Here is a 26,184-nt window from a genome sequence, read left to right as displayed (position 1 = left end):
GATCCCGGGCCTGCCCTCTACTCCGGGTTCCAGCCCAGGGCCCTGTGGATTGCAGCTGTCTACAGTGGCTCCTGTAACAGCTGTGTGACAGCTACAATTCCCTGGGCTACTTCCCCATGGCCTCCTCCCAACACCTTCTTTATTCTCACCACAGGACCTCCTTCCTGATGTCTGATAATGCCGGTACTTCTCAGTCTTCCAGTAGTACGCTTTCTCACTCTCAGCTTCTTGCGCCTCTTGCTCCCAGCTCCTCGTACTCACACCACAAACTGAAGTGAGCTCCTTTTTTAAACCCAGGAGCCCTGATTAGCCTGCCTTAATTGATTCTAGCAGCTTCTTGATTGGCTGCAGGTGTTTTAATCAGCCTGTCTGCCTTAATTATTTCCAGAAAGTTCCTGATTGTTCTGGAACCTTCCCTATTACCATACCCAGGGAAAAGGGACCTACTTAACCTGGGGCTAATATATCTGCCTTCTATCACTCTCCTGTAGCCATCTGGCCTGACCCTGTCACAGTTTATACATCCCTATTCACTCTGTTTTGTTCTTACAGAAAGGTTGATGGCCTTGCTCCCATTTTTCAAGTGGAAATATACCCTATTGTCTCTCAAGATGGCCAATTTGTGATACACTGTACAGTAGAACCTCAAAGATACGAACACCAGAGTTACGGAGTGACCGGTCAACCGGACGCCATGTGAAACTGGAAGTAACTGATCAGGCAGCAGCAGAGACCAAAAGAAAAAAAATAAAGCAAATACTGTACTGTGCCTGTACTGCATCTTAAAGGGAGACTCATCTGGGCTGCCTGTTTCCACCCCACCCCCATGCAATAGGCAGCCACTTACAGCTAGGAGGTGAAGACGCTAGGCTGCCAGCTCAAGGCAGCCGGAGCCAGCAGAGTAGGAGCAGCGCTGGGGTCTGCACTGCTTTCACCCCCGCCAACCGCTGGGAGGGGAACATGCTGTTTTTAACCCTCCCTCCCCTGTCTGGAAGGGGGACAAGCTTGCAAACTCAGTCAGACCCAGGGAAAGAAGCTGCCTTTAAAGAAGCTGCCGGCACTGAGGAGGGAGCTCAGCTGCTGGATCTGGAGCCTGAACTTTGGTCAGAGTTCCGAATATTTCAGAGTTACAGACAACCTCCATTCCCAAGGTGTCCGTTACTCTGAGGTTCTACTGTAGTACTATTTCCTACAAAGAAGTGATATTTTAAGGGAAAAGACCAAAGGTACAGCCACAGGGGGACAATAAATATGTGAAATTAAACTTTCATGAAATTTTCAGAGAAACAAAGAACATCTTGGCATACAAAGTAACCCTTTTTCACAACAATATTCCAGTCATTTAAATTTTTTTTTGAAATAGTCAAATTATTAGGTCCACATACGGAAAAGAGAAAGGCTTATTGGATTATATAGTCCAACTCCCTGCAATGACGGTTTGTTCCTTGTTGTACATTTACCAGTGTTTCCAATCTAGTTTTGATGTCATGAGCAACATAGTCTCCTCCACTTTCTTGGAAAACTAGTCACAAGTAACTTTCCAGGTGTTCATTACATTTTCCTTTCTTTAGTATTATCCTATTAAGTGTAGTTATGCCTTGTTGTATTAACTGTATTTTTTCCTCCCTTCTTGATGTATCTATCCTTCAAATATTTGTAGAATTATTTATCCTCTTAGTCACTGGTTAGACAAGCTACATTTATTTAAATCAATCTTTCCTCATAAAGTGATTCCTCTGCATGTGCAGTCGAAATTTGCAAAGGACAGTTTTGCTGCCTTGTTGCATTACGAAGTTATAGCTGGTAAATCTCCTTCAGCATTACAACTCTCCAGGTTTTTCTCTCACATTGAATATATATGTATTTTGGACTTTTCTTCAGACATATTCATTTGCATTGTTTCTAAGTTTTCTTATTCACCTATCCAGTTTCTAATTTCTCTGGTTCCCCCCACCCTCATTTTTATAATTTCTCTTTCCTTGCTAGTGTTTGTAGCTCCTAATTTAGTGTAATCTCTAGAATCCTTTAAACTACACTTTATTTCTTCTTTTAGTTCATTAAACAAAACCTATTTAATAAGATCAGATGTATCCCCAGGGTAGCGCACCAAACAATTACCCCCCAAACTTGATACTTTGGCAGACCCTTAATTATTGCAGCATAACTGCTGCCAATACAGTTCCATGTGTTTTGATGCAGTGGCAGTAAGCTCCTTACCTGTTTCTAAAAAAACCTCATTCTATAATTACTGCTAAGGAAAAAAAATGTCTCATTTGAATAAATCCTGTTGCAATACAATGTACTTTTTACAATGATTCTGCCCACTAATATCACTTCTGAAAAAACATAAGGGATGGGTGGGTTAAAGAGCCATTTTCGGGTCTTTAAAAAAATTATGTGTGCATCTGCAAGTGAATAAATGACTTGTGGACATCTAGGGACCTCTGATTGAATCTATATTTTCTTCCTGATTATAGATAGAAGTCCCATCCAGGTATACTTCTGTATTGCCTATTGTGGGTGTGTGCCCATCTGTGGAACAGCAGCTGCCTGAGGAGAAAGAAAGGTTACTCACTCTGTGCAGTAACTGTGGTTCTTTGAGATGTGTCCCCTTATGGGTGTTCCACTTCAGGTACGCATGTGCCCCATGCACCTTTGATCGGAGACCTTCATTAGCAGTGTCTGTTCAGCCGGTGTATGTGCTGCTGACAACCTCATGCCTTGCACCAAGGCTGTAATAGCCTGTGCACATGAACCACCCTCAGTTCCTTCTCCACCACTAAGTGTCAGAAAGAAACGCTGAAGCAGAGGAGAAGGAGGGTGGGTAGTGGAGCACCCATATGGGGACACATCTTGAAGAACCAGAGTTACTCCTCTTTCTTCTTTGAATAGTGTCCCTCATGGGTGTGTCACTTCAGGTGACTCCCGATGACTCCCGAGCAGTGTCCCCATAAGGAGCAGGGAGCTTTGAAATCGAGTCCAGCACAGAGGAAAGAACTGAATTGTCAACTGCTGCATCAGAGCTAGAGGCACTGACTAAGGTGTAGTGCCTGTAGAAGATACATACTGAAGACCATGTAGCAACTCTGCAGATCTCAAATACTGGGACATTTTAAAGTAGAGCCATAGATGCAGATTGTGACCTCGTCAACTGAGATGACACATCAATAGGGGGTGGAATGCTGGCAGCACTGTAACAAGCCATAACACACCCTAAAATCCATTTTGATAGTCTTTGGGTAGAAAGAGCAGAACCTTTAGATCTGTCTGCAAATGAAACTAACAGTCTAGGAGATTTACTAAATGATTTAGTCCTATCTACATAGAAGGCTAACATCCTTCTGACATCTAGGATACGGAGAACAGTCTCCAGTGTGGAATTATGTGGTTTTGGAAAGAAAACTGGTACGTAAATGATCTGACTCAGATGAAACACAGAAGACATGTTAGAAAGAAACCTGGGGGGTGGTCGGAAGGAAACGTCCTTGCAGAAAACAAACTCTGCCATCGAGGCCCCAGTCTCTCCGACTCTGTAAGCTGATGTAATAGCCATAAAGAAGGCTATTTTCATGGACAAATTCAGTAAGGAGCAGGTTGCTGTTGGCTGAAAAGGAGATTTCATGAGACTTTTAAGAATCAAATTAAGGTCCCAATCTGGGGGGGGGACTTTCATTGGTGGGAAGGATTATCCACACCCTTCATGAACTTTAGAGTTGTAGGGTTACAGTCTTAAGTTTCAAGGGATAATAGAAGCTTGTATAATAAGCAAGCGCTATACTTCCTAGGCTAAGCAGCTGGTGATCCCTTGCTTATACCTAGAATCTTGCCCTCAAGAGTCCAAGCCAGATGGAAGAAGCATTTTGAGTTACTCCTGAACTGTGAGTCAACTGTCTCTGATGTCACTATCGAATCTATACCTCAACGACATGAAAGAGAATCTCTTGCTGACCCCCTGCCTCAAAGAAGTAACACGAGCCATTATGCAAACTAAGAACAACAAGGCAGCAGGGCCAGATGGCATACCAACTGAAGTCTACAAGTTTAGAAGTGAAGAACTGGTAAGAAAACCCCACAAAAAACTTCTTCATATCTGGTATAATGAGAAGATTCCAGAAGACCTGAGAAAGGCTAACATTGTTACAATCTTTAAGACAGGAGACAGTTTCCACAATCTGACTTATCAAGGCATTGCCTTGCTAACTACAGCAGGAAAAATTCTCGCCCGTATCCTCTTAAACCAATTACTTCCCCTTGCTGAGAGAATATTGCCGGAATCTCAGTGTGGTTTTAGACTATCCCGCAGGACAACCGACATGATCTTGTTGCCCGCCAAATCCAGGAAAAGTCTTGGGAGCAGGACCCGTACATGGCCTTCATCAATTTGACAGAGGCCTTTAACTCCGTCAGTCGCGAAGCCCTGTGGAAGGTGCTAGCCAGATTTGGCTGCTTTCCAAAATTTATTATGGTCCTTAGGCTTCTCCATGATCAGATGAATGCCACGGTTTTCCGCCTTGAGACGGAACTTTTCATCATCAGAATTGAGGTTAAGTTATTGACCCAAACCTGTTCTCCATCTATTTAGCAGTCATTTTGGTCCTGGTTAAAGATCACCTCCCCAATGGAGTTGATATTCAATACAGAATGGATGGACAGCTCTTTAATCTTTGATATCTCTGCTCAAACTCTAAAGTCTTCAGGGCGTCCCATTACTGATTTTCAGTATGCTGACGACTGTGTCATCCTCGCACACACTGAGAATGACCTTCAGTCCATACTGGATTTTCTTGCGCATGCTTACCGAAGCCTGGGACTCTCACTCAATATTGAGAAGACTAAAGTGCTCTATCAACCTGCTTCAGGCCTTGCACATGACCCACCACAAATCACCATCAAGGGTCAGACTTTGGAGACAGTTGAGCACTTCTGCTACCCCAGTAGCCAACTTTCTGAAAATGCAAAAATTGACAGTGAGATCCACCACAAGATCCAGTGCGCAAGTGCTTCCTTTGGGAAATTGCTCCGATGCGTTTTCACGGGCCATGTCCTATGGCAGAACACCAAGATCCAGGTCTATAGGACAATTGTTGCTCCTACACTCCTCTATGGATGCAAAACCTGGGTGACCTATCGACAGCACCTAAAGAGTCTGGAGAGGTACCACCAATGATGCCTCTTGAAGATCCTTCACGTCAAGTGGCAAGATCGCCGCACCAACGCCAGCATCCTCGCTGAAGCCAATGTCACCAGCATTGAAGCAATGATCCTCATGCACCAACTTTGCTTTGCTGGACACTGTGTGCGGATGCCAGGCTCACACCTCCCAAAACAAGTCCTCTACTCTCAGCTCACCCACGGTCAGAGATCCTGTCGTGGTCAGAGGAAATGCTACAAAGACACACTGAAAGTGTATCTTAAGAAAACTGATATAGACATCACAAGCTGGGAGAAGCAAGCCACGAACCGACCCTAATGGTGCCATAGCCTCCATCAGGCAGTGGCCCGCTTCGAGGAGAAGCGTCTTGCCCTTGAAGCTGAAAAGAGAGAAAGGAAGAAAGAAAGAACTTTCTCCCAACAGGCAGGTGGCCTGCCACAAAATGTCTGTACCAATTGCGGGCAGATTTGAGGTTCCAGTATTGGACTCCTGAGTCATCTCAGGACCCACATGTAAATCTATGGTAGAGATCATCCTCAAATAGACGGATTGCAAAATCAATCAATCAATGAGTTGTAGGGTAAGTAAACAGCCAGAACCCCCCTCAATAGAGATGTGAAAAGATATTAATGAAGCCAAATGAACCTTGAGAGAGCTAAGTGATAGACCCGCTTTCTTTAGTTGAAGCAGGTATTCCAGAACAAGAGGAAGCAAGGCAGATTTGGGACAGCATTCTGGAGTTCCCCCCAATGGGTAAATCTTCTCCACTTTTGAAAGTAACTATTTCTGGTACAATTTTTCCTACTACTTAATAATATCTGGTGCACCTTTGCAGAACAGACTGACTAATTCCACGGATCATCAAGGAGCCACACCTTGAGACGGAGAATGCTCTGACTGGGAGGTAGCAGGTGACCACCATCCTAAGAGAGGAGTTGAGGAGTGATGGGAATATTTATTGCTGGACTAAGATTTAGGCAAAACAGACAAGGAACTCATGCCTACCTCAACCATGTTGGGGTGATTACAATAACTCTGGTCTTATTCTGTCTGATTTTGCTCACCACTTTGAGAATCAGAAGCGTTGGGGGAAAAGGATAAAACAGCTTCTTTCTCCAAGTAAGGAGGAAGGAGTCCTTCAAGGGATTGTGACCTAGACTCCAACCCTTGAACAGAATAGACAGCATTTTTTGTTTGTAGTTGTTTCAAAGAAGTCCACTTCTGGAAATCCCCAAGACTGAAATATGCCAACAAGAATCTGAGAATGCAACTTCCATTTGTACTCTTGGAAAAAAACACCTACTGAGAGTGTCAGCTTTGACATTTTGCCTGACCAAGTGATACATTGCTGAAATTCTTATGCAATGTTTTATGCACCAGTTCCATTACTTTATTGTTCAGCGCAGAGGGAAGAGGACCTCACTCCTTCCTGCCGATTGATATAGGACATGCAGGCTACATTGTCTGTCATGACTTTGATAGACCTGTATCTGAGGAGAGGCAGAAAGTGAAGATAGGCATTTCTGACCGCTCTGAGCGCCAGCAGGTTGATACGGATCTCTTAAGGTGACTATCTGCTTTGTACTGAGACCATCTGCTGAGAACATTGAGTTGCACCACCCGTCCTAACAGAGATGCATCCATGGTTACAATTAAAGTTAGTGGCGGTTGGAGGAAGGGGACCCTCACCCCTACTTTTCAATGAACCTTTTACCAGTCCAGGGAGCATCTGACCTGTTGAATAACTGACGCCTGTTTGTCTAGGCTGCCTGTTTGGCAAGTAAAGTGATCTGAGCCACCCCTGGAAATAGTGAAGGTGTAATCTTACATGTTCTATCAAAAAAGTACAAGCCATCATGTGACCCAGAAGTTGAAGACAGTTTCTGATTGAAGTCTGGGGACTCCCTTGAATAGCTGTGATAAATCTGATAGCATCATGAATCTGTCCATGGGAAGAAAGACCCTGGAGGCCAAGGAATCCAGGGATGCCCCTATAAATTGTATGCTCTGAATGGGGAAATCCCCAATGTTGGAAGATGCTGATCACAACATCCGGGCAGAGGGACCACTTGTGATTGTGAAAGGACCTGCTGAGACGATTGGCCAGCTCGTTCTGAGGTACAATGCCTCAAGATATATTGAGTGGGCAATGCAGAAGTCCCACAGTTTGAGGGCTTCCTGGCATAGGGGAGAAGAGCGAGCACCACCCTGTCTGTTTATATAGAACATCACTGGAGTGATGAGGTTCCCAGATATCTTCCCTGTCTCTGAGAAAGGAGGTTTCTATATAGGTACACAGGAGAGTCTCTGAACAGAAATAGATTATACTGAAGGGAGGTCTCCATGATCATCCTCTTCTTCCTCTATCAGGGGAGCTCCAATTGAAAAGGGAGGTGACAGTACTGGGAATGTATAAAGGTCCAGAAACTGAGAGGTTCCTGTTACTGAGAGATGCCAGCAATGGAGACTCTGGTTCAACAGTCACAAATAAGTTTTTCGGATACCTAAAGTCCTGCAGCACCAAGTGAAACTGCAGCATGGACAGACCGGTATCCTTGTCTCTGCAGGATGATAGCAGTGGTTTTGAGACTTCACAGGCGGCACTGATGTAGATGCAGGCTTAGACTTACACACTACCAAAGAGCTCAAAAAGGGTACTGGGAGCGGGGTTAAGTCTGACAGTATGGATCTCCTGTGTTTGCTCTGACCATCTCTGCTAGACAACACCGGAGCCTTCTCTGAGCCATATTTGCCTTTAGAGCTATAGGATTTTCCTGCCTCGCTGGTACATGAGGAGCCCCTAGCCTCGAAAGTACCACGCCTCAAGAAAGCGGTCTTTTTGAGGTGGGTATGTTAGGAGGGAAAGGAAATGTTACTCACCCTGTGCAACAACTGTAGTTCTTTGAGATGTGTCTCCCTATGGGTGCTCCACTCCATAGGGACACACATCTCAAAGAACAACAATTACTGCACAGGGTAAGTAATATTACCTTCTTCTTTGAGTGGTGTCCCTATTGGTGTTCCCACTCCAGGGGACTTCTGAACAGTATCCCCAGAAGGAGGAGGGAACTTCGGAACAGAGTCCAGAACCAAAGATAGTACTGCTGAGCCAAGTGCCACACTGGACCTGACTGTATAGAGGAGGACATAATGCTTTGGAAAGCATATGGATTGAAGACCAGGAAAAGCAGCTACATATCTCAGAAACTGAGATATTCTTCAAAAATACAGCAGATGTTGCTTGCAATCTAGCTGCTATAAACTCTCACCCCCCCTGGGGGCTGAACACCTGCAGATGCATAACAGGTGTAGATACAACCAGATATCCATTTCAAAAGTCTTTGGGCAGAAATGGGGGCCTCTTAGATCTGCAAAGGATATGAAGAGTCTAGCCAATCTCCTACACTGCTTATTCCTATTCAAGTAGAAGGTTAAGACCCTTCTACCATCCAAGATATGGGAGTAGGATTCCTTCTGAGAACTGTGAGGTTTTAGAAAAAATACCAGTAGATGGATGGATTGGTTAAGATGAAAATCTGATGTAACGTTGGATAGGAACCTGGAATATGAACATAAAGAGACCTTATCATGAAAGAATGTGATAAAGGTGGGATCTGCCATCAAAGTTCCAAACCAATTTCCCCAAACCTATGGGCTGAACTGATGTTAACTAGGAAGGCCATCTCCACAGATAACTGAAGAAGGGAGCAGGTAGCCATTCGTTCAAATGGAGGTTTTATGAGAGAACCTAGTTGAGAACCAGACTGAGGTCCCAGGAAGGGGTGGGGTGCCTAATATGGGGAAGAGATTACTCAGACCCGGGGATTAAAAGTTGATATAGCAGCCAGGTGTACCTTAACCGAGCTGATAAATACCCCGGATGTCTTCAGATTCAGCAAGTAACCCACAATGACGGAAAGGGTAATCAACTGAGGCCAGAGGTAGAGATAACAGTCCCAGTGGGCAAATTTCTTCCATTTCTGCAGGTAAGAAGTGCGGGTTGATGTTTTTCTACTGTGTAATAACACCTACTGCACCTTCATAGAGCAGGATACAACAAGTTGATGGGGAGACTGGTTTCCTAGGCCATCCACTTGCCCTGAACTGTGAGGGTACAGAGGTGGGCTCTCCACCCATACAAGGATGCATCGGATGTTAGAGTCACTAACAGGGTTGGGTGGCAGAAAGGGATGCCCTCATAGACGTGGAGCTGCTCCTTCCACCAGTTCAGGGAGTTCTTTATATGCAAGGGGACCGCCACCTGCCTGTCCAAGTTGTCCCTGGTCGGACAGCATGCAGTTCTCAACCAACCTTGGATGCAACAGAGGCGTGATTGATCACAAAGGAGTTTAAGACAGTTCCTTATTGATTTCCCAAGGCTTCTATGAATCGTCCCTACTAGTCGTGGCAGAGTCACAAAACTGTCTAAAGGAAGATATGTTCTGGCTGTCACTGAGTCCAAGTACATCCCTATAAACTGAATTCCCTGCACTGATACTCAAGTGGGTTTCTTTACATTCAGGTGTAGGTCTAACTCTCGGAACAGAGAAAGTGCCTTCTGAGTGGATGACAACACTGCCTTGAAAGACTGGCCTTTGAGAAGCCAGTTATCATGGTACGGGAAGATGAGAATTGCTTCCTGCCAAAGGTGAGCCGCCACTATTTCTAGGAACCTTGAGAACACCCTTGGAGCTGCAGATTGACTGAAGGGAAGCACAATCTGTACTGGAAATGAAATTGTAGGCATTTCCTGTGCAATGGGTGTATGGCCATATGGAAGTAAGTGTCTTGTAGGCTGAGGGACAAAAACCAATTCCCTTCCTCTAGAGCAGGAATTATAGTTGTTAGTCACCATCCTGAACTTTTGAGGCTTCACAAACTTGTACAGCTGTTTTAGATCTAAGATCAGCCTCCCATCTCCGTCCATTTTCAGTACTAGGAAGTAGAGCCCTGTGTGGGACTAGTGTAGAGGACTGCAGGAGGACTGGGATCCCACAGGACTGCAGCCACACTAGTAGGAGCAAGTTGGAGTGACAGCGGGTATTACAGGCCGGGACAAGAGTGGGATCAAAAATAGTCTCGTGAAGGACTCTATTAGGAAGTATTTCAAGTAGAACTCCCTCCCCCTGCAAGTGGAAGGGATCAGCTCTATTGCTCCTAGCTGGAGGAGAAAGTTCAACTCTTGCCTTAGTAGAAGTTCACCAGAGGGGTCTCTGAAGAGGGATGGGAAGGAGGATGGAAGAGAGGGAGCATCAAAAACTGGATGGTGTAGCCCAATGTTATGACCTCCAAGACCCATTGGTCTGTGGTGATCTGCTCCCAAGCCTGGTAGAAATGGACAAGGCAATCCCCAAAGGCAGGGAGCTAGGCTAAAAGTTGGAATGGGAGGATTCAAACCCTTGAGCAACCCATCGAAACTGCTGGTTAGATGACACCTGGGTGGTTGTGGAGGGCAGTTGGATAGCCTTATTCCTCTGAAACCTGTCTCTCTTCCTGGGGGGTTCTCTAGGTCTCTGGCATCCCTGGAACCGAGCAGGGCTTAATCTCTGGGCAGTCTGACCTACTGAAGTGCTTCTTGCATAAAACCCAAGGAAAAAAGGGTGGCCCTGGAGTCCTTAAGCATGTGCAGGGAGTCGGTTGTGGCTGCTGAAAAGAGATTGTGACCATCAAAGGGGAGGTCCTCTACTGTGTTTTGGACCTCTCTCAGTAACCCTGAAAGCTGGAGCATGGACACCCTCCGTATAACTACCACCATGGAGATGGATTTGGCAGCAGTATCTACAGCATCAAGGATGCTTTGAGAGCTGTTCTGGCCAACAGCTGACTCCCTGCAGCAATAGACTGGAATTGTTCCCTGAAGTCATGTTGGAGATGTTCAATAAAGGCCATGAGCTTATTGTAATTAGTAAAGTTATATGTAGCCATGACTGCCTGATAGTTCAAGCTCCGGAACTGCAGCTTTGTGGATGAGTAAGATTTTAATACAGAGAGGTCCAATTGCTTTTGCTCCTTGTCATAGGGGAAAAGTGCTGTCTATCCCACTCATTCACAGCATTCATCACAAGTTAGATGGAAAACAAAAAAAGTCACAGTCCTTCAGGGGCACATTATACTTCTGGTCAGCCCTTTTGCACATTGGTTGAATAGTTGCCGGAGTCTGCCATACTGTCTTAACTGGATTCAGGAAAGCCTAATTAATAGGGAGCACCTTCTGGAGGGCATTGCTCATTATGAAATATCAAGCAGCCTGTGCTGCTGGTCTTTGACCTCCTCCAGAGGGATTTGCGGAGTGTCCGTTACCCTTCTACCGATGTCCTGGAATTGTCTGAAGTCAACATCGATGGAAGGAGGGGGCAATAACAATGAAATGGTAGTTTCAGGGGTAAATTCCTCGTCTGTCCTAGCCTCCCACTCCTCAAATATCTCCTGCCTTAGAAGGGCAGGAGGAGGATGTGGAACTCTGGTCTCCACAATGGACGGTACTGGTGGTTTATTGAACTGTTGTCGATAGGCAGCCTGTGGGCCCATTGCATAAGGGAGTGGGGGTGGCATACAGGGTGGTTCCATCATGACTGATGCCCAACAAAGTCCTCTCTGAGCAAGGGCAGATTCCTTAAGAGGTATGTAGGAGAACAAAGATCAAGGAGACTGACTGGAAGTGCTCTTCTTCCTCCTCCATATCCTCCCATAGGGGGGCAGCCAATGAGGACAAAGGAGAGTCCTATGCCAGGGAGAGGCCACTCAGAGACTCAGGTATCGGTTCTACGAGATGCTTGGTACCTGAGAGCAACAGGGACTCTGGTTTATTCGACACCAAGAGATCCCTCAAGTATTGGAACTCCTGAGGAAAGGAGACAAGTACTGACACCTTAGTCAAAGTCGCCATGGTTGGAGCTGACAATACTAATAATGTTGAGTGTTCCACAGGCCTTGTCAGACACCAATGCTTGCTCAGTACCGAGAGTACAACTTGTACAGTCACACTCAGCTGAGCTACTTGCAACAGTAACGATGGCTGGATTAAGGTGCCTGACAGCACCAACGATTGAGGGGAATGCTACTGTGCTGATGACGGGGCTGAGCTTGATGGTACCCTGAATTTCTCCTTACTAGTGGAAGGTTAGGTAGAGCATAACAACGGCCGTGTTGGAGCTATGGGGCTTCGCAGGCCTGCCGGTACCAGAGGAAGAGTCTTTGGCCTCAATGTACCTTTGGATACTGAGGGTTCAACAGGAACCTGGGTCTTTTTTGGAGCTGGCTCTTTAGGCAGAGTCTGTGCTCTTTTGGGGAGTCTTCCCAGAGTGCGCCAAAGGCTTCCTTTTCTTAGGATAAGCATGCCCTGAGATGGACGGGATGCTGGATGAATGGGGGGGGATCTCCTGACCTGGCTCAGAGAGTGGTTGCAGGGAACATTACACTGTCAACAGTCTGAGCTTTGTCTCCCTGTTCTTCCTAGCCTTGGACTTAAGTACTAAGCAAACGGAGCACTTCTGGGAGATATGGGACTCTCCCAAGCAAGGGATACACTTGGAGTGTCTGTCGCTCACCAGTGTAGCCTTCTGGCAGGAGGGGCAATGTTTGAATCTTGGAGAATCAGGTACACCTTGCCAGGAAAAGACAAGACTCCTTGGGAGAAGAGAGGGAAACACAGTCCTCTTGGCTAAACCAAATAACTATACAAACATTAAAACAGTAAACTAACTAGTGTTAATAGAAAAAAGTGGAGAAAGTATGAGTACGCTCTAGGCAGATTTGCTCGTGTTCTGTTTCGGGCTGAGGTGGTAGAGAAGGAACGGATGGCAACTCATCCACACCCCCTTATATAGAGCTTGTTTTCTGCTATGAGAAGGCATAGGATGCCTGCATGGGCCAAACAGATACAGCTAGCTAGAAATCAAGGGCTTGAGAAGCACATGCACACCTGGAGTGGAGCACCCATAGGAACACTACTTGAAGAAGAATTAGAACTCCTCTTCTTAGGATCTTTAAAAGGAGGTCTCTGAGGCTTTCCTCTTTCTAGGAGAGTGTTGCACTGAGGTTTAAGGGGCACTACTGACCCCCAGGGACTGATGTACAGGGGGGTTTCTCCTGATCTGGCTCCGAAGAGAGTACTCCATCATTAACAGTCACAACTTGATTGTCTGGTTCTTCTGGGCCCTGGATTTGATGGCCAAATAAATGTTACACTGCTGTGGGAAGTGCAACTCCCCCAGGCAGCAAAGCCAAATAAAGAGTTTGACTGAACTAGCCTCTTTACATCTGAGGCAACGTTTAAACCTCAGTGAACTGGGCATGCCCTCACAGGGGGGGATTTCCTCAAAGGAAATAAAGCCATCTTTTTAGTAGCCAGTAACTAACTACTTAAAACTAATTAAGTAAACTACATAAACTAAGGGCCTGTCCACACTTAAAACGCTACAGCGGCACAGCTGTGCCACTGTAGCAGTGCTGCTGTAGCTCTTCAGTGTAGACACTACCTCCACATCCCTGAGGTGGTAGCTAGGGTGACAGAAGAATTCTTCCGTTGACCTAGCGCTGACTACACAGGGACTTAGGTTGGTTTAACAACGCTGCTCGGGGTGTGGATTTTTCACATCTCTGACGTAGTTAAACCAACCTAATTTTCTAGCGTAGACCAGGCCTAAGTAAATGATCTCAGTAAGCATCTAAGGCATGCACAAAGAGGACACACTGGGCTACTTCTCAGGCTGAGGCAATTGAGAAGGAATTGAGTACGGTCTGCCTGCACAGCCTTATACAGCCATGGTCTGAGGCATGAGGTCAGTAGTGTATGCGTAGGCCGAATGGACACTGCTCATGAAAAACTCTGATCAAAGGCACGTGGCGCGTGTGAGCACCTGAAGTGGAACATCCATACATGCTCCACTGCAAGTAGTCGTCAAGGACTTTTGCTTCTCTTTCAGAAACCTAGAGCACTAAGACAGTGCAAAAAGCAAACCTCCTCCCAGAGCAGCAAGGCATAGATGGGAGACGGGATACTAAAGACTGAATAATTTCCATATTTAACTAATCTGCCCCAAATTAATCCAAATTAATTCCAGAAAAAACTGAACTAACCAAAAACTTTCCTCAAAAACTGAAAATAAACTCAACTCACATCCTAGTTACAGTTCAAAAAGGCTCAGAGACCTTTCTTTAAAATTCTGTGTTGAATTGCACTTCCTATTTTTTCTGGAAGCACAGAGAAAATGGCTATTTGTGTGGTATTTTAAATCCAGCTGAAACCATGAAAGAGTGAAACTAAGTAAAAAAAAAAAGAAAAAAAGAAAAGAAAAAAAAAGAGTCAGTTCTCAGATGTCCAGTCAAACTCTCAAAAAAAGATTCAGATAAGAATCCTAATAAAGAATATGCATCTATGAAGAGAACTGAACCTTCTGTGTGGTTCACTATCCACTAATTTACATATTTAAAGTTCAGACACCCACATATGCACAATCTGAAAAAGTATGTATACGTATTTCCCCCCCTGTAATACAAGCCAAGAAACAGAACAGTCACTACTTTTTTACACAAGTAACTTTTCATAGATCACAATTATATGGTATATCAAGTTGACACTTACTCAGCCTACAACCCCAATAAGTCATGGACAAGATATCAAAAATAAAAACCTCCCCCCAAACAAAAAAGACGAAGAAATTAAAACAATTAGTAATTATTGGTAGCCACTTAATAGGTGCTCAAAAGCATAATAGCTACATTTCTTTTAGTAACTATATTGCATTAATGAGACTTATTTTGGTAATTTGCACTAGTTAATTTTTAATAAACACGTTCTGAACTATTTAAGACTTAGCAAAAAGCAAACACAACCATTCTATTTCACAAATGAAAAAGTAGGATTTTGGAAGGAAAATACACGTAACGTGACATGTACTTTACACAACGTAATGCAACATACAAACAATTTCTACTAGTGTCCCTTTTCCACTCCACCGTGAACAGTTTAAACAGAAAATATTCACCTGATAAACATGTCGCTGGTTTCATGTGCTAGACATTTATGCACCCACCTACTGTTATATAAAACAAATATGAAACAGCCCTATAAATAGCTGAACATTTTAATTCTAAGTTCATAATATTTGACACTAATAGGATTTTATTTGTTTTTATCCTCTAAACAAAGTAGCTCAGTCTGTCACTCACTCCCTTTTATTCATTTTTTTGTTTTGTCTTATTGCATGCATCTCTTGTAAAGTGAAAACGTCTGTTTTAAGATAAGTGGAAATACTACAGTACGTAACGTTTTCATGTCAAAATAATTACATTATTATATTCTGAGTTAAATTATTTAAGGTGGGAAAACATTTTGATATTCATTTGACAGTTGTAATCCTGGCAGGATCAAATCAACTTCTTGCAAAGAGGCTTCCATTGGTTTAAAAAAAAATAAATGCGGAAATGGGCTAAGCGACACAGAGAATTATCCCACTAACCTTTCTGGGAGCAGATCTTCAACTAAGTTACAAATGGCAAGCAGTCTAATTCATCCCTGGAAGCCAATGGAATTAGACCAGGGATTCATTTGTCCCAAGTCTGGTGTTTAGTGTTCACAATTTATGGTGATGGGTACCCTACATATATCCTAGTCATTCACCTTTCTTTGTTTACATCATAAAACCATCACATCACATAGGACAACTAGATCTTTGGTTAGACAGGCTACAGACTGAAATAGTAGGTGGATTACAAGTCAAGACTGGGGGATATTGACTGCTTGAGAACTTTTATACAGCATATGCCCACTGTACCTTTCACATGCACATTTCACTTTCACAGCAATAAAATCTCTAAAAATGTTTTTGGTTTATTTTTTATTTTTACAGAAACACACACAATATTCTCCATTGTACACTACCTTGCTTCTACTATGCTAAACAGATGAGCATCACACGGTAGCATAACTTCCAATAAGAACATTTCAATAAATCAATTTAAAATTGCATTCAGATGCTCAGTTGTCTCATGCTAATTTTTTTTATCAATGGATCATGCATAATTCACAAAACCTATGCCAATTAAAAAATTCTCATGTCTGCCAGAGAATAAAATTTAAAAAACCCCTTTCTATATTGCCACGCTGTTACATACATAGCCCTCAACACCTTGAGGTAGGCTATATCTTAGTTTTCAGTCATACATGCTCTAGGGGAAAAAAAAATTAAAATAAATAAGCTTCACCATGTCTTTGAAAATGTAAATTTTTTCTGTTTAGGATATATAGACTTATGAATTTTCTCAAATGCGATTATTATTGTTTTTTCAAGGTTACTTCCATAAAAAAAATAAAACTAAAATCTGACTTAGAGACAAAAAAATGCATTCAGTTTTTAAACTCTGCTTCCAACAATAATTAATGTATATTTACATTTTAACAGTCAAAGTCCAGTTTGGGAAGTTTAAGAAACTGATTTGAAGATAGGATCTGACCCAAAAAGACAACCTGAGCTTGTGTAAATTGGTGTACCTGCATTTAATGTAAGTAGAACTACACAAATTTATAACATCTGCGGATTTAACCCTTTATGTTTAAAACTTAATTTGGGAATTAAAATGAGTTGGTACATACATTTAAAATGGCTGGTAAAATTTCTATGGGGACGAATCATTCTAGTCAGTGCAGGAAGCTTATATTAAAGATAACAGACACACAACCCCAATTCCACCAAGAACATATATAATGTGCAGGACAATTCCACAAAAACAACATTGATTTAACATTCTTAACACTTAGTGACTATTTCCCTTCTTTGTCTCTTTTTATTGGTGCACACTAAATTCTAATTATTTATTTTCCTACAACACCCTTCTCCTAGGCTCAAATTGGTTTTTTTCCCCTGTGTTATTGCAGGTATTTTTCTCTTTGGAGATTCACTTTACAACAATATTTTGACATTTATTTACCATATATTTGCTGTCATGGTGAATGTAAGACTAAGCCTTGTATTTCTGATGTTATTTTGATTAATGTCACAGGTTTGCTGAACGATACATCCAGGAATTAATTCGGACTTTATAATACTCTTTTTATTCAGTCTACCAAAGGTTATTGATATATTTAATGTATAGATGTGAGTGGTTTTCCACATTTCTACTCCATTTTAACCAAATGTAACCATGAAATTCTAACCGATTAAAAGTTACTGTCTGAACTACAATAACCTATTTTTTGTTTCAAACTGTATTATTATCCAATTATATAAATTAAATAAAAGTAATAGAAAGTGTCATCAAACATCAGACATTAAAATACAGCAATACTAGGAAACAAAATGATGAACCTGAAAAAGCACTGATAGACCATGGATGAAATACTAGCCCCACAGAAGTCAATGAGAATTTTGCTATTAACTTCAATGGAGTCAAGATTTCACCCCACATATATACATAGCCATAAGCAGGCATATATTTCACCTATTATATTTCTGACTGAGAGCAGACTCCATAAGCAGAAAGTCCCAAAATGCCAGACACAAAAAATTGTGGGAGTTAATGTAAGTAACATTCTATATCCTCAGTTTCATGATTATTTCTATGTAAATAATTTTCAATAATAAAATGAAGGAACACCAAATTTGAATGGATGACAGGTATAGGTAAACTAGCAAATGAAATGAATGAAAGTCCTTACATGAATGGGTCAAAAAGTTACAGGAATGGTCTGGAAGACTGATTCTAATGTATAATCTCAGTGTCTACAGGTGGTGCTGTACAACAAGTTTGCCTTGGTTACACAAGTTATATTTTTCTAATGATTTTTTGACTCACATTTGTGATATGATACCAGTTTACCAGGGAAAATTCAAAACAAAATTATCTTTTCCTAAGCTCCACACTTATCTGATTATTTCAGCTTTTAACTCGCTTCCAATTATTAAAAGTTCCAGTTTAAGGTGTCAGTCCTTGTGAACATTTGATTTTAGTAACACAGCTTATGCTCAAATAAATTTGTTAGTCTCTAAGGTGCCAAAAGTACTCCTGTTCTTTTTTTAAAGGATATATATGCACTACTAACCTAATAGAAGGAGGTTACAAAACAACCTTCAGAACATATCAACATAATTTCTTTGTCATTCACAGGTGGTGGGTAGTATTTACACTTCCACTGACAGAAAATGAAAGAGCTCTTTCTGCAGCTCTCTCTATCTCATTGGCAGTGTGAGAGGGGCTAGGAGTTGAACCTACGTGTCATATATAACAGTAGACACTAGTACCAATAGGTCACTGGTTAGTCCTTTAAATAATCTCTAGTGAATAAATAAGATTTCAGAAAGTTTTTACTAGATAATTACACTTCCTGATTTTGTAATTAGTGGAACTACATGTAATTACATAATAATTATGATGGTAATTACGTAATTAAGATGTATAATTATGTAGTAAAAAACATTATGGAAATAAAAGCCATTAACTGTATAAGCACAATACATTTTAAAAATAAATTCTGTATCATCTGTTTAAAACTACTATATTTCTCAAAATATCAAAATGATTAGACCTTGTTATCAATCACTTGCTGTCAAGTTTTGTAAAAATATATATATATTTATACGACAATTAAAAAAAAGCACCTGAAATCTAAACCCCAAAATTACACTATCTAGGCATGCACATACTGAGGTTTATACAGAGTTAAATTGTTTCCGTTTGCATTGTTACATTTCCGGACTCCACAAAAATTAGCTAAAAAAACCCACCAACCATAAATTGGGATCTGAAACCTAGACAAACTTTGAAGTCAGGTTCAATAACCTTGACAGTGCCTTACTGAAAAAGCAGTAGCATGTCAGACACTTTCTTTTCACTACAGAAAGTAAAAAGAACAGGAGTACTTGTGGCACGTTAGAGACTAACAAATTTACTAGAGCATAAGCTTTCATGAGCTACAGCTCACTTCATCGGATGCAGAAAGTGCTCTCCTCCCATCTGTGATAAGAGATCTATACTAAAAGCTATTTTGTATTTGAACTCAATTTATAAACAAAACTGACAGTGTTCAGATAAATTAAGGCAGAATGACATGGGTCTTCATGGAAAAATGTGTCTCAGCGCTGAGGTATACATAAAAAATAAATTGAAACAATGGGGTGGGACAGTGGAGATTTCAAAAGAGTTTTTAGTTCAACAGTAGTCAAAATGGCAACTGTATCATTCATAAAGGGTGATATATAGATTTTTGTCACTTGCCAAATATCATTAAATAATTTTCAGTTAGATGACTGCAACATTTTATTTTGAAGTTTCTCCCCACTTTCTAGTTTACATCATTTTTGCCTGATTTTCGCTTATATGTAAAATAGTCATTAATGTAGCATAATTATGGAAGTACAATAAGTTGTAAAGTAGTGTCAAAATATTTACTTGAAAAAGTCAACGATTATAATTCATGCTGAGTCAGGAGTAAATTAAACTACAATCTCTCTTTCCCCTCCCCCCCAAAATTTGTGTAAGGATAAACATCCATCTTTAATCAGCCCTGTTTTACTAATGAGGAAGGATTGACCATGGTTAAAGCACAGGACAGGGATTCAGACAGTCTTCATTCTACTCTTGGCTCTACCATAGCCTTCCTGTGAGACTTTAGGAATGCCCAATTTTTACGCACCTTAGTTTCCATAGCTGTAAATGGGACTCACATAACTTCAGAAGAGTATTATAAGCTTTAATTCATTTAATTGTCTGCAAAGCTCTGAGCTTAGATGAAAAGTGATATAGACATGTCAAGTATATTGGTTTTTTTAAGTGTTACTTGGGGAGGTGCTTTTCATAAAGGGTGAAAAAAACAAACATGATGCAATATTAAGGCAATGTGTATCAGAAGAAGAATTCACTCATAACCAAACACTCATAAATTGAGCTAAGTCACATTCTTAACATTATCTGAACCACTATTTGTATTTAATAAAAGATGGGGAAAAAAAAAGGAAGTGTAAATGAATTGATATTATTCTGTAAAGTCTCCATGACTTTGTGAAGATCACATGCATGCATTTTAGACAACTTTTAAAACCTACGTTATTTGGGAAAGGTCAGGAAATAGCTAAACTCTGTTAACTCCCTGAATATTTTAAAGGATTTAAAATTATTTATTATTAAGTATTGTAATTATTTATAATAATTAAGTATTGTAAAAACTATTTCACTTTCCTCTATAGCCTTTCCATATTTATTGTTGGAAATGTAAATGGGAAAAAAAGCTACAAAAACCCATCTGACTTCATGCCTGAACCTCAAATGTTTTAGTTCTGTGTCTTCAATATTTTGTGGGTTTCACATTTCCTCTCCAAAAGTAACTGTAATTCAAGGAACGTCATCGGGACGATAATGAGGCCAAACACTGCTAAAAACAAACACATCTAAAAGCTGTCGTCTTTGAGGCAGAAAAAGTTGTTTCAAATCTTCGGTTGGGAGCAATGAATTGACATTGTTGAATTTGTGGCTGACTCACAGATTTAGAAATTGCTAAGTTGAAAAATCATTTATCGAAGGACATGATGGAAAATAATCCACGCAAGACTTCTTAAAATCCTGTGCAGAGCAATGCTTGGCTACCTTTAAGAACTGAAGTCAATTACTAGTGCCTAAAGGTGTGACACTAACTGAAACCCACTGTCCACTGAAACAGGTGTAGAACTCAGATCATTATTTATGGAACCTCACTGTGTTGTGAAATCACCTTTTTTGTCTGTCATTGCTAGCAGATGGGAATACAACTAACTCTGACTTTTAAACGAATGCCTCTCTTTGCTGTATCCCCCTTCTTCACTCCCCGTAAAAAAAAAAAAAAAAAAAAAAAAAAAAAATCCACACTTCTAATTCCATCTCCTTCCCTGCCCACTGCTGTGAGCCATTTGTTACAGTCTTCATCTTTACAGGCAGAAAAGATATGGAAAATAACTCCAGTATTGACTGAAGGGCCATATATTTCATTGCACAGTGATTCATTTATTGTCTCCATCTCAGTGTCTCTCTCCTCTCCATCAGAAACATCAACTTTCACATCTCCTATATGAGAAAAAATATCTTCTTGCTTAGGTGCCCTTCCAATCTTAGTTGCAGTATCCTGTCCCCTCTCAAACAGCCACCACCAGCCAACATGCCGATATTAAAGCCCCACCCCATTAAGTAGCTCTGCCAACATATCTCCATTATATAGGGTCTACTTTCAAAGCTTTATAATAACTCATCCATAAAAAAAATTCACTTCATACTGATACTTGGCACACCAAGTTATGAACACACTGGGGAAAAACAATGTTTAAATTATAGGATGCAAACAAACATTCAGAGTTGAATGTTGTGTTTTTATGTGTAAGTCACACAGCTTAAAAGAGTTTCATTTTTCTCAATTCAATTTTGCAGTTTATTCATCCAGAAAGTAAACTAGGCACTTTTGGTATTTATATGAACGGGTGGAGGTAGGGGATGTACACGGCTGTGATACCCGTGTAAATGCATTTTCTGAGCGTGCACAGGCTTTTATGGAGCCACAGCACATAAATACCTAATCTGAAGAATTAGATTGTGGTTCCAAATACTAGCATATGTTTTGGAGGTGCAGTGCGTCCTAAAATCCAGCAATGTTTCAATTACTAATGACTGCAAAGTATCCTCCCTTCTTCAGTGCTTTCTGTTCAGCCACTAGACTGACAGACTCAGTTTAGTGGATTCCAGTGCCAAGGAGCTGAGAACATTCTATATCACAGAATATATCTAAGCACCTATATGGCCTCCATCACTGTGGTATAGGAGTGCCTAAAAAGAACATGAATAAATTTATCCTCAACACCACTTGGCAACAGGGGGAAGTGTTATTACCCTCATTTTACTGACAACAATGGAGACAGATAGATTAATGGTCAGACTGTGATCCTGTTACACTGAATAGTACCTTACACAGTGAACAGATTTACTGGAGTCAATGGAACTACTTGTTGAGTAATTTACTACTCAGTGTGAGTAAAGGGACTAAATCTGGTCCTAAGTGACTTGCCTAATGTCACACAGGAAGTCAATGGCAGATGAGGGAACTGAAGCAGCTATGTTTCAGCCACAGTGGTATCACTCAGAGTTACTTGGGCTTTATACCTCTTGATTTTTTAAAAAACGACAAAGAAAAGAACTATAGCAAATTCTTATCTGTATGCATAATGTATGAGATTTCTATGGAGTGGCCATATAGAATCTTCAATAAGTCCCACTAGAGTCACTTCTGATTTTCTGATGTGGCCATGAAAAAACGTGTTTGTTTTGGGGTGCAGTTCTCAGACAACAAGCACAGTTATTGTCTGGTTAGTCAGTATGCTGTGCTGCTTGTATCTCCATCTATGTAAATGGCTGACAGATACCCATAAACCTCTTCATCCATGCCTTCAGAAAGTGCAGCTCATGAAATTGCGTTGTCTGATCAGATCCAGACTGAAGCACTTCAGAGCCTGTCCTGTAAGTGTAAGAAAATGAGCCTTGCTGCTCACATTTTGAGTTGATTAATGGAACATTTCTCCTCCTCTGTCCCACTTTTTAAATGAAGGGAATTAACAAGAAAACATGACAGTTCCCGAACTGTTACTATCGTCTGTGATCAATTATTCACAGGGGGGCAAAGGTCAGATCTCTTGTTGAACTGTCATTACATAAGCAATAGGCCCTAACTTAGGAAGGTAGCAGCGGGAATTTCTGGGAGCCTTTAGAATCTGGTTTCCTTTCAGAGAGCAGAAACGAGTGAGGTGGTCTCATGGACTTCACTATTAACATATTAAGCTATGATCTGCTCTGGCTGCCTGGGGTTTCCACATGAAATTAAAGGCATTACTTTTTACCTATAAAACCCCCAAACGACTAAGGGCCTACCAATTACAGAGACTGCCTCTCTCTCTGTGCCAAACTACCACAGCTGAGAACATCTGAGGTGCACAAGTTGGATCTACACTGGCATAAGGGAGAAAGAGCTTCTAACAGGATATTCTCTGTGAGGGCTTCATGACTTTGGACTTCACTCCCCCATCTAAGGCAGCTTTAATCGGATGACAGGTTTCAGAGTAGCAGCCGTGCTAGTCTGTATCCGCCAAAAAAACAGGAGTACTTGTGGCACCTTAGAGACTAACAAATTTATTAGAGCATAAGCTTCCAGGGGCTACAGCCCACTTCATTGGATGCACTGAATGAAACATATAGTAAGAAGATTATACACACACACACACACATATATATATATACACACACAGAAGGTGGAATTTGCCATACCAACAGTAAGAGGCTAATTAATTATCTATTAGCTATTAACAGCAGGAGAAAAAAAACTTTTGTAGTGATAATCAAGATGGCCCATTTAGACAGTTGACAAGAAGCTGTGAGGATACTTAACATATGGAAACAGATTCAATATGTATAATGACCCAGCCACTCCCAGTCTCTATTTAAACCCAAGTTAATGATATCTAGCTTATGCTCTAATAAATTTGTTAGTCTCTAAGGTGCCACAAGTACTCCTGTTTTTTTAATCGGATGGACCTTCATTTGACAGACATTTGAAAATGAAGGAAAAAGAGAATTGTAGAATGGGGAGTTGTTGGACGGGAATTTTGAGTTTTTAAGTTGCCTGGCTAACTGATGGTGAGCGTTATTACATTTTATGACTGCATAGAGGGTTATTTTTATGATACTTTTTTAAGTTAAGACAAGAATGTATGCATAGGTGCCCTTTTTAGCGTGTACATATATAAAGTAAATAAATACAGATGTGTGCCATAGAGTTTCAGGCTTGTAAACATGAAACTCAGTGCTTTCAAACAAACATTCCCACATCGAAACAGGTGTAGTAGCTGCAGAATGTATACTTCCTGTCCAGTTTAACACACTTATCCTGGGTCAGAAAAGTCTTGTTCATTTTTTTGCTAAATATTGTTCCTTTACATTTTAGCTTCTGGGATGGTTCCTAGGAACACTCTTGATATTTCATGATCTAATTGTATAACCCTAGGAAGGACCCTACTCTGGGAATGGCTTCCCTGGCCGATGGGTCCTCTTATTTAACTAAAGAGGGCTGGTGACAGAACGAACATTACCTTAGTAAAAAGTTTGCGATGCTGTGGTTAGACTAAAACAACAGACTAATTAGTAAATGCCTGGCCTCCTTTGGATCTAGTAGCACAGGAAATATCTCAAGTTGAAAGCCTGTATCACTGATTTTCAGTATTCCATTCTGGAAGCTCAAACTGCAGGAATGAATTCACCTTCTTAAGGGTATCAAAAAGGCAACTAGCTACTCTGGAAAAGAGGGTGCTGATATACCAAGACAGAGCCCACACTCCTGCCTATTGAGCATGTGCAAGCTAAGAGGTTCCAGCTATACTTCTTGGATTGTATGCTGTGCTTATCACTGTAGTACTTGGGTATTTGTTCTACTGTATTCTTTTTCACCTCTTGGTCTTCTACCCTAACTGGGATGTGGGAAAGGAGATTATTCTGCAGTGGAGGTTTCTGTCAGGCTACTACTATTGCTGACTCATCTTTTCTCCATAGGAGCCACTATGGACTTCCTGTAGGAGTTTCAACGGGAGTAGGAACATGTATTTTTGGATCAACAATGCACCAAACGTGGGGACCAAAATTTCGTTTATTCAGTCTTGTATATAAGTCAGCCACCAACTTGAAAATCACCTTTCTCTATGAAAATTGCTATCTATTACAGTTAACTAACATTACAATAACTGAAAGAAGTAAGCACAAATATCTTTAAGTTTGCTTAATTTGTATATGTAACTGTGCTTTACATATAGTTAGTTTCATGGCTTGTCTTAGTCAGTCAGTTTCTCTGCTGCTGAAAGATATTAACATGGGAATATAAAACCTTTCAAAAGGGAACTTAAAAATTCTCTGAATGTACAATATCAAAGATTTTTCTGTCAGAAATTGCAGTTCCTTTAAATTAGTTAATTTAGTCACATTGACAATGTCCCTTCCAACCTCATAATAAAGAGCATTTTTATCATTAGAGCATTTGAAAAAAGCCCCACATTCCTCTTTCCAAAGCTCTATTACTTCAGAAGTACAGGCGACACATGCAAGGGATTCTTAAGCCACTGACTCCTATGCAACCTCTTCTTCATGCAGGGGATTCCTAAATTCATTTGGCCTCCTACTTCCTGCGTGATGTAGGTTTGAACAGCACAATAGAGTAGGTTTGGCTTTTATGATGCAAATTTCCACTTTAAATTCAAGAAGTAATTACAGTATTTTAACGTACCTTTCTCTTGATCAGTAGTAACTTTCTCCTTTGCATAGTCCACATCAAAAATATACCGGTAAAAGCACAGCTGGGTGTACAGGGCCTTGTCGGAATACTGTAATGTAAAAGAACATAAATGAAAACCACTATTTCAAGAAAAACTCACACCTAAAAGGATATGTTCTCTTGTATCTGCATCAATATACAACTACAGAAAAAGTGATCCTGTTAGTGGTTTCCTAACATATTATATGTTCTGTTCGTGTCAGATGACTATTTATTAAAAGCTGCAAATTCATTATTTGCACTTTATAGTCTGATAAAGCCAGTTTTCTTAAATTCATATCACACTTGTATTCATAATATACACTGTAAATGGGAAGACTGTCGCTTCTGAATTTTATCTAAACTCCAATCTACACTAGCCCATAGTCAGATCATTCTTTTAAAGGTTTCATTATGGATAATCATATTAAATGTATCCATTTTCACAGATTCATTAGAACTACTATACTAGCATGCTGATACCTAGGTCAAATGTAACGTATGGAATTTGGAATTATGGGATAAGGGATAATCTCACGATTCCTGACACTCTATAGCTCTATGCAATAGGATGGATCTCAAAATATTTTTCTATATATCTGTATCTATATCTATACATAATTATGATTACATGTGTTTGTATCATATTCAACATACACACCTATGGCTGCTTAAATTTTAATCATTCCATTCAAAGGAGCACAGGTGCATGTATCTTTACTGTGTATGCCATCAT

At 40.9% G+C, this 26,184-nt stretch overlaps 1 protein-coding gene across 4 annotated transcripts in view; it reads right to left on the bottom strand.

The window, feature by feature from the left end:
• The window catches only part of POLA1 (DNA polymerase alpha 1, catalytic subunit), a 349,214-nt gene that overhangs the window by 36,672 nt on the left and 286,358 nt on the right, over positions 1 to 26,184 (bottom strand). For all 4 annotated transcript variants that reach the window (XM_037901946.2, XM_037901935.2, XM_043537998.1 and 1 more), the window contains exon 36: positions 25,422 to 25,518. In XM_037901946.2, the coding sequence (XP_037757874.1) occupies positions 25,422 to 25,518 (97 nt within the window). The remainder of the gene's footprint in view (positions 1 to 25,421; positions 25,519 to 26,184) is intronic.

Source organism: Chelonia mydas, chromosome 1 (genome assembly GCF_015237465.2).
Source record: "Chelonia mydas isolate rCheMyd1 chromosome 1, rCheMyd1.pri.v2, whole genome shotgun sequence".
In the NCBI taxonomy this organism is placed as follows: domain Eukaryota; kingdom Metazoa; phylum Chordata; order Testudines; family Cheloniidae; genus Chelonia; species Chelonia mydas.
This window is presented reverse-complemented; position numbering and strand designations above follow the sequence as displayed.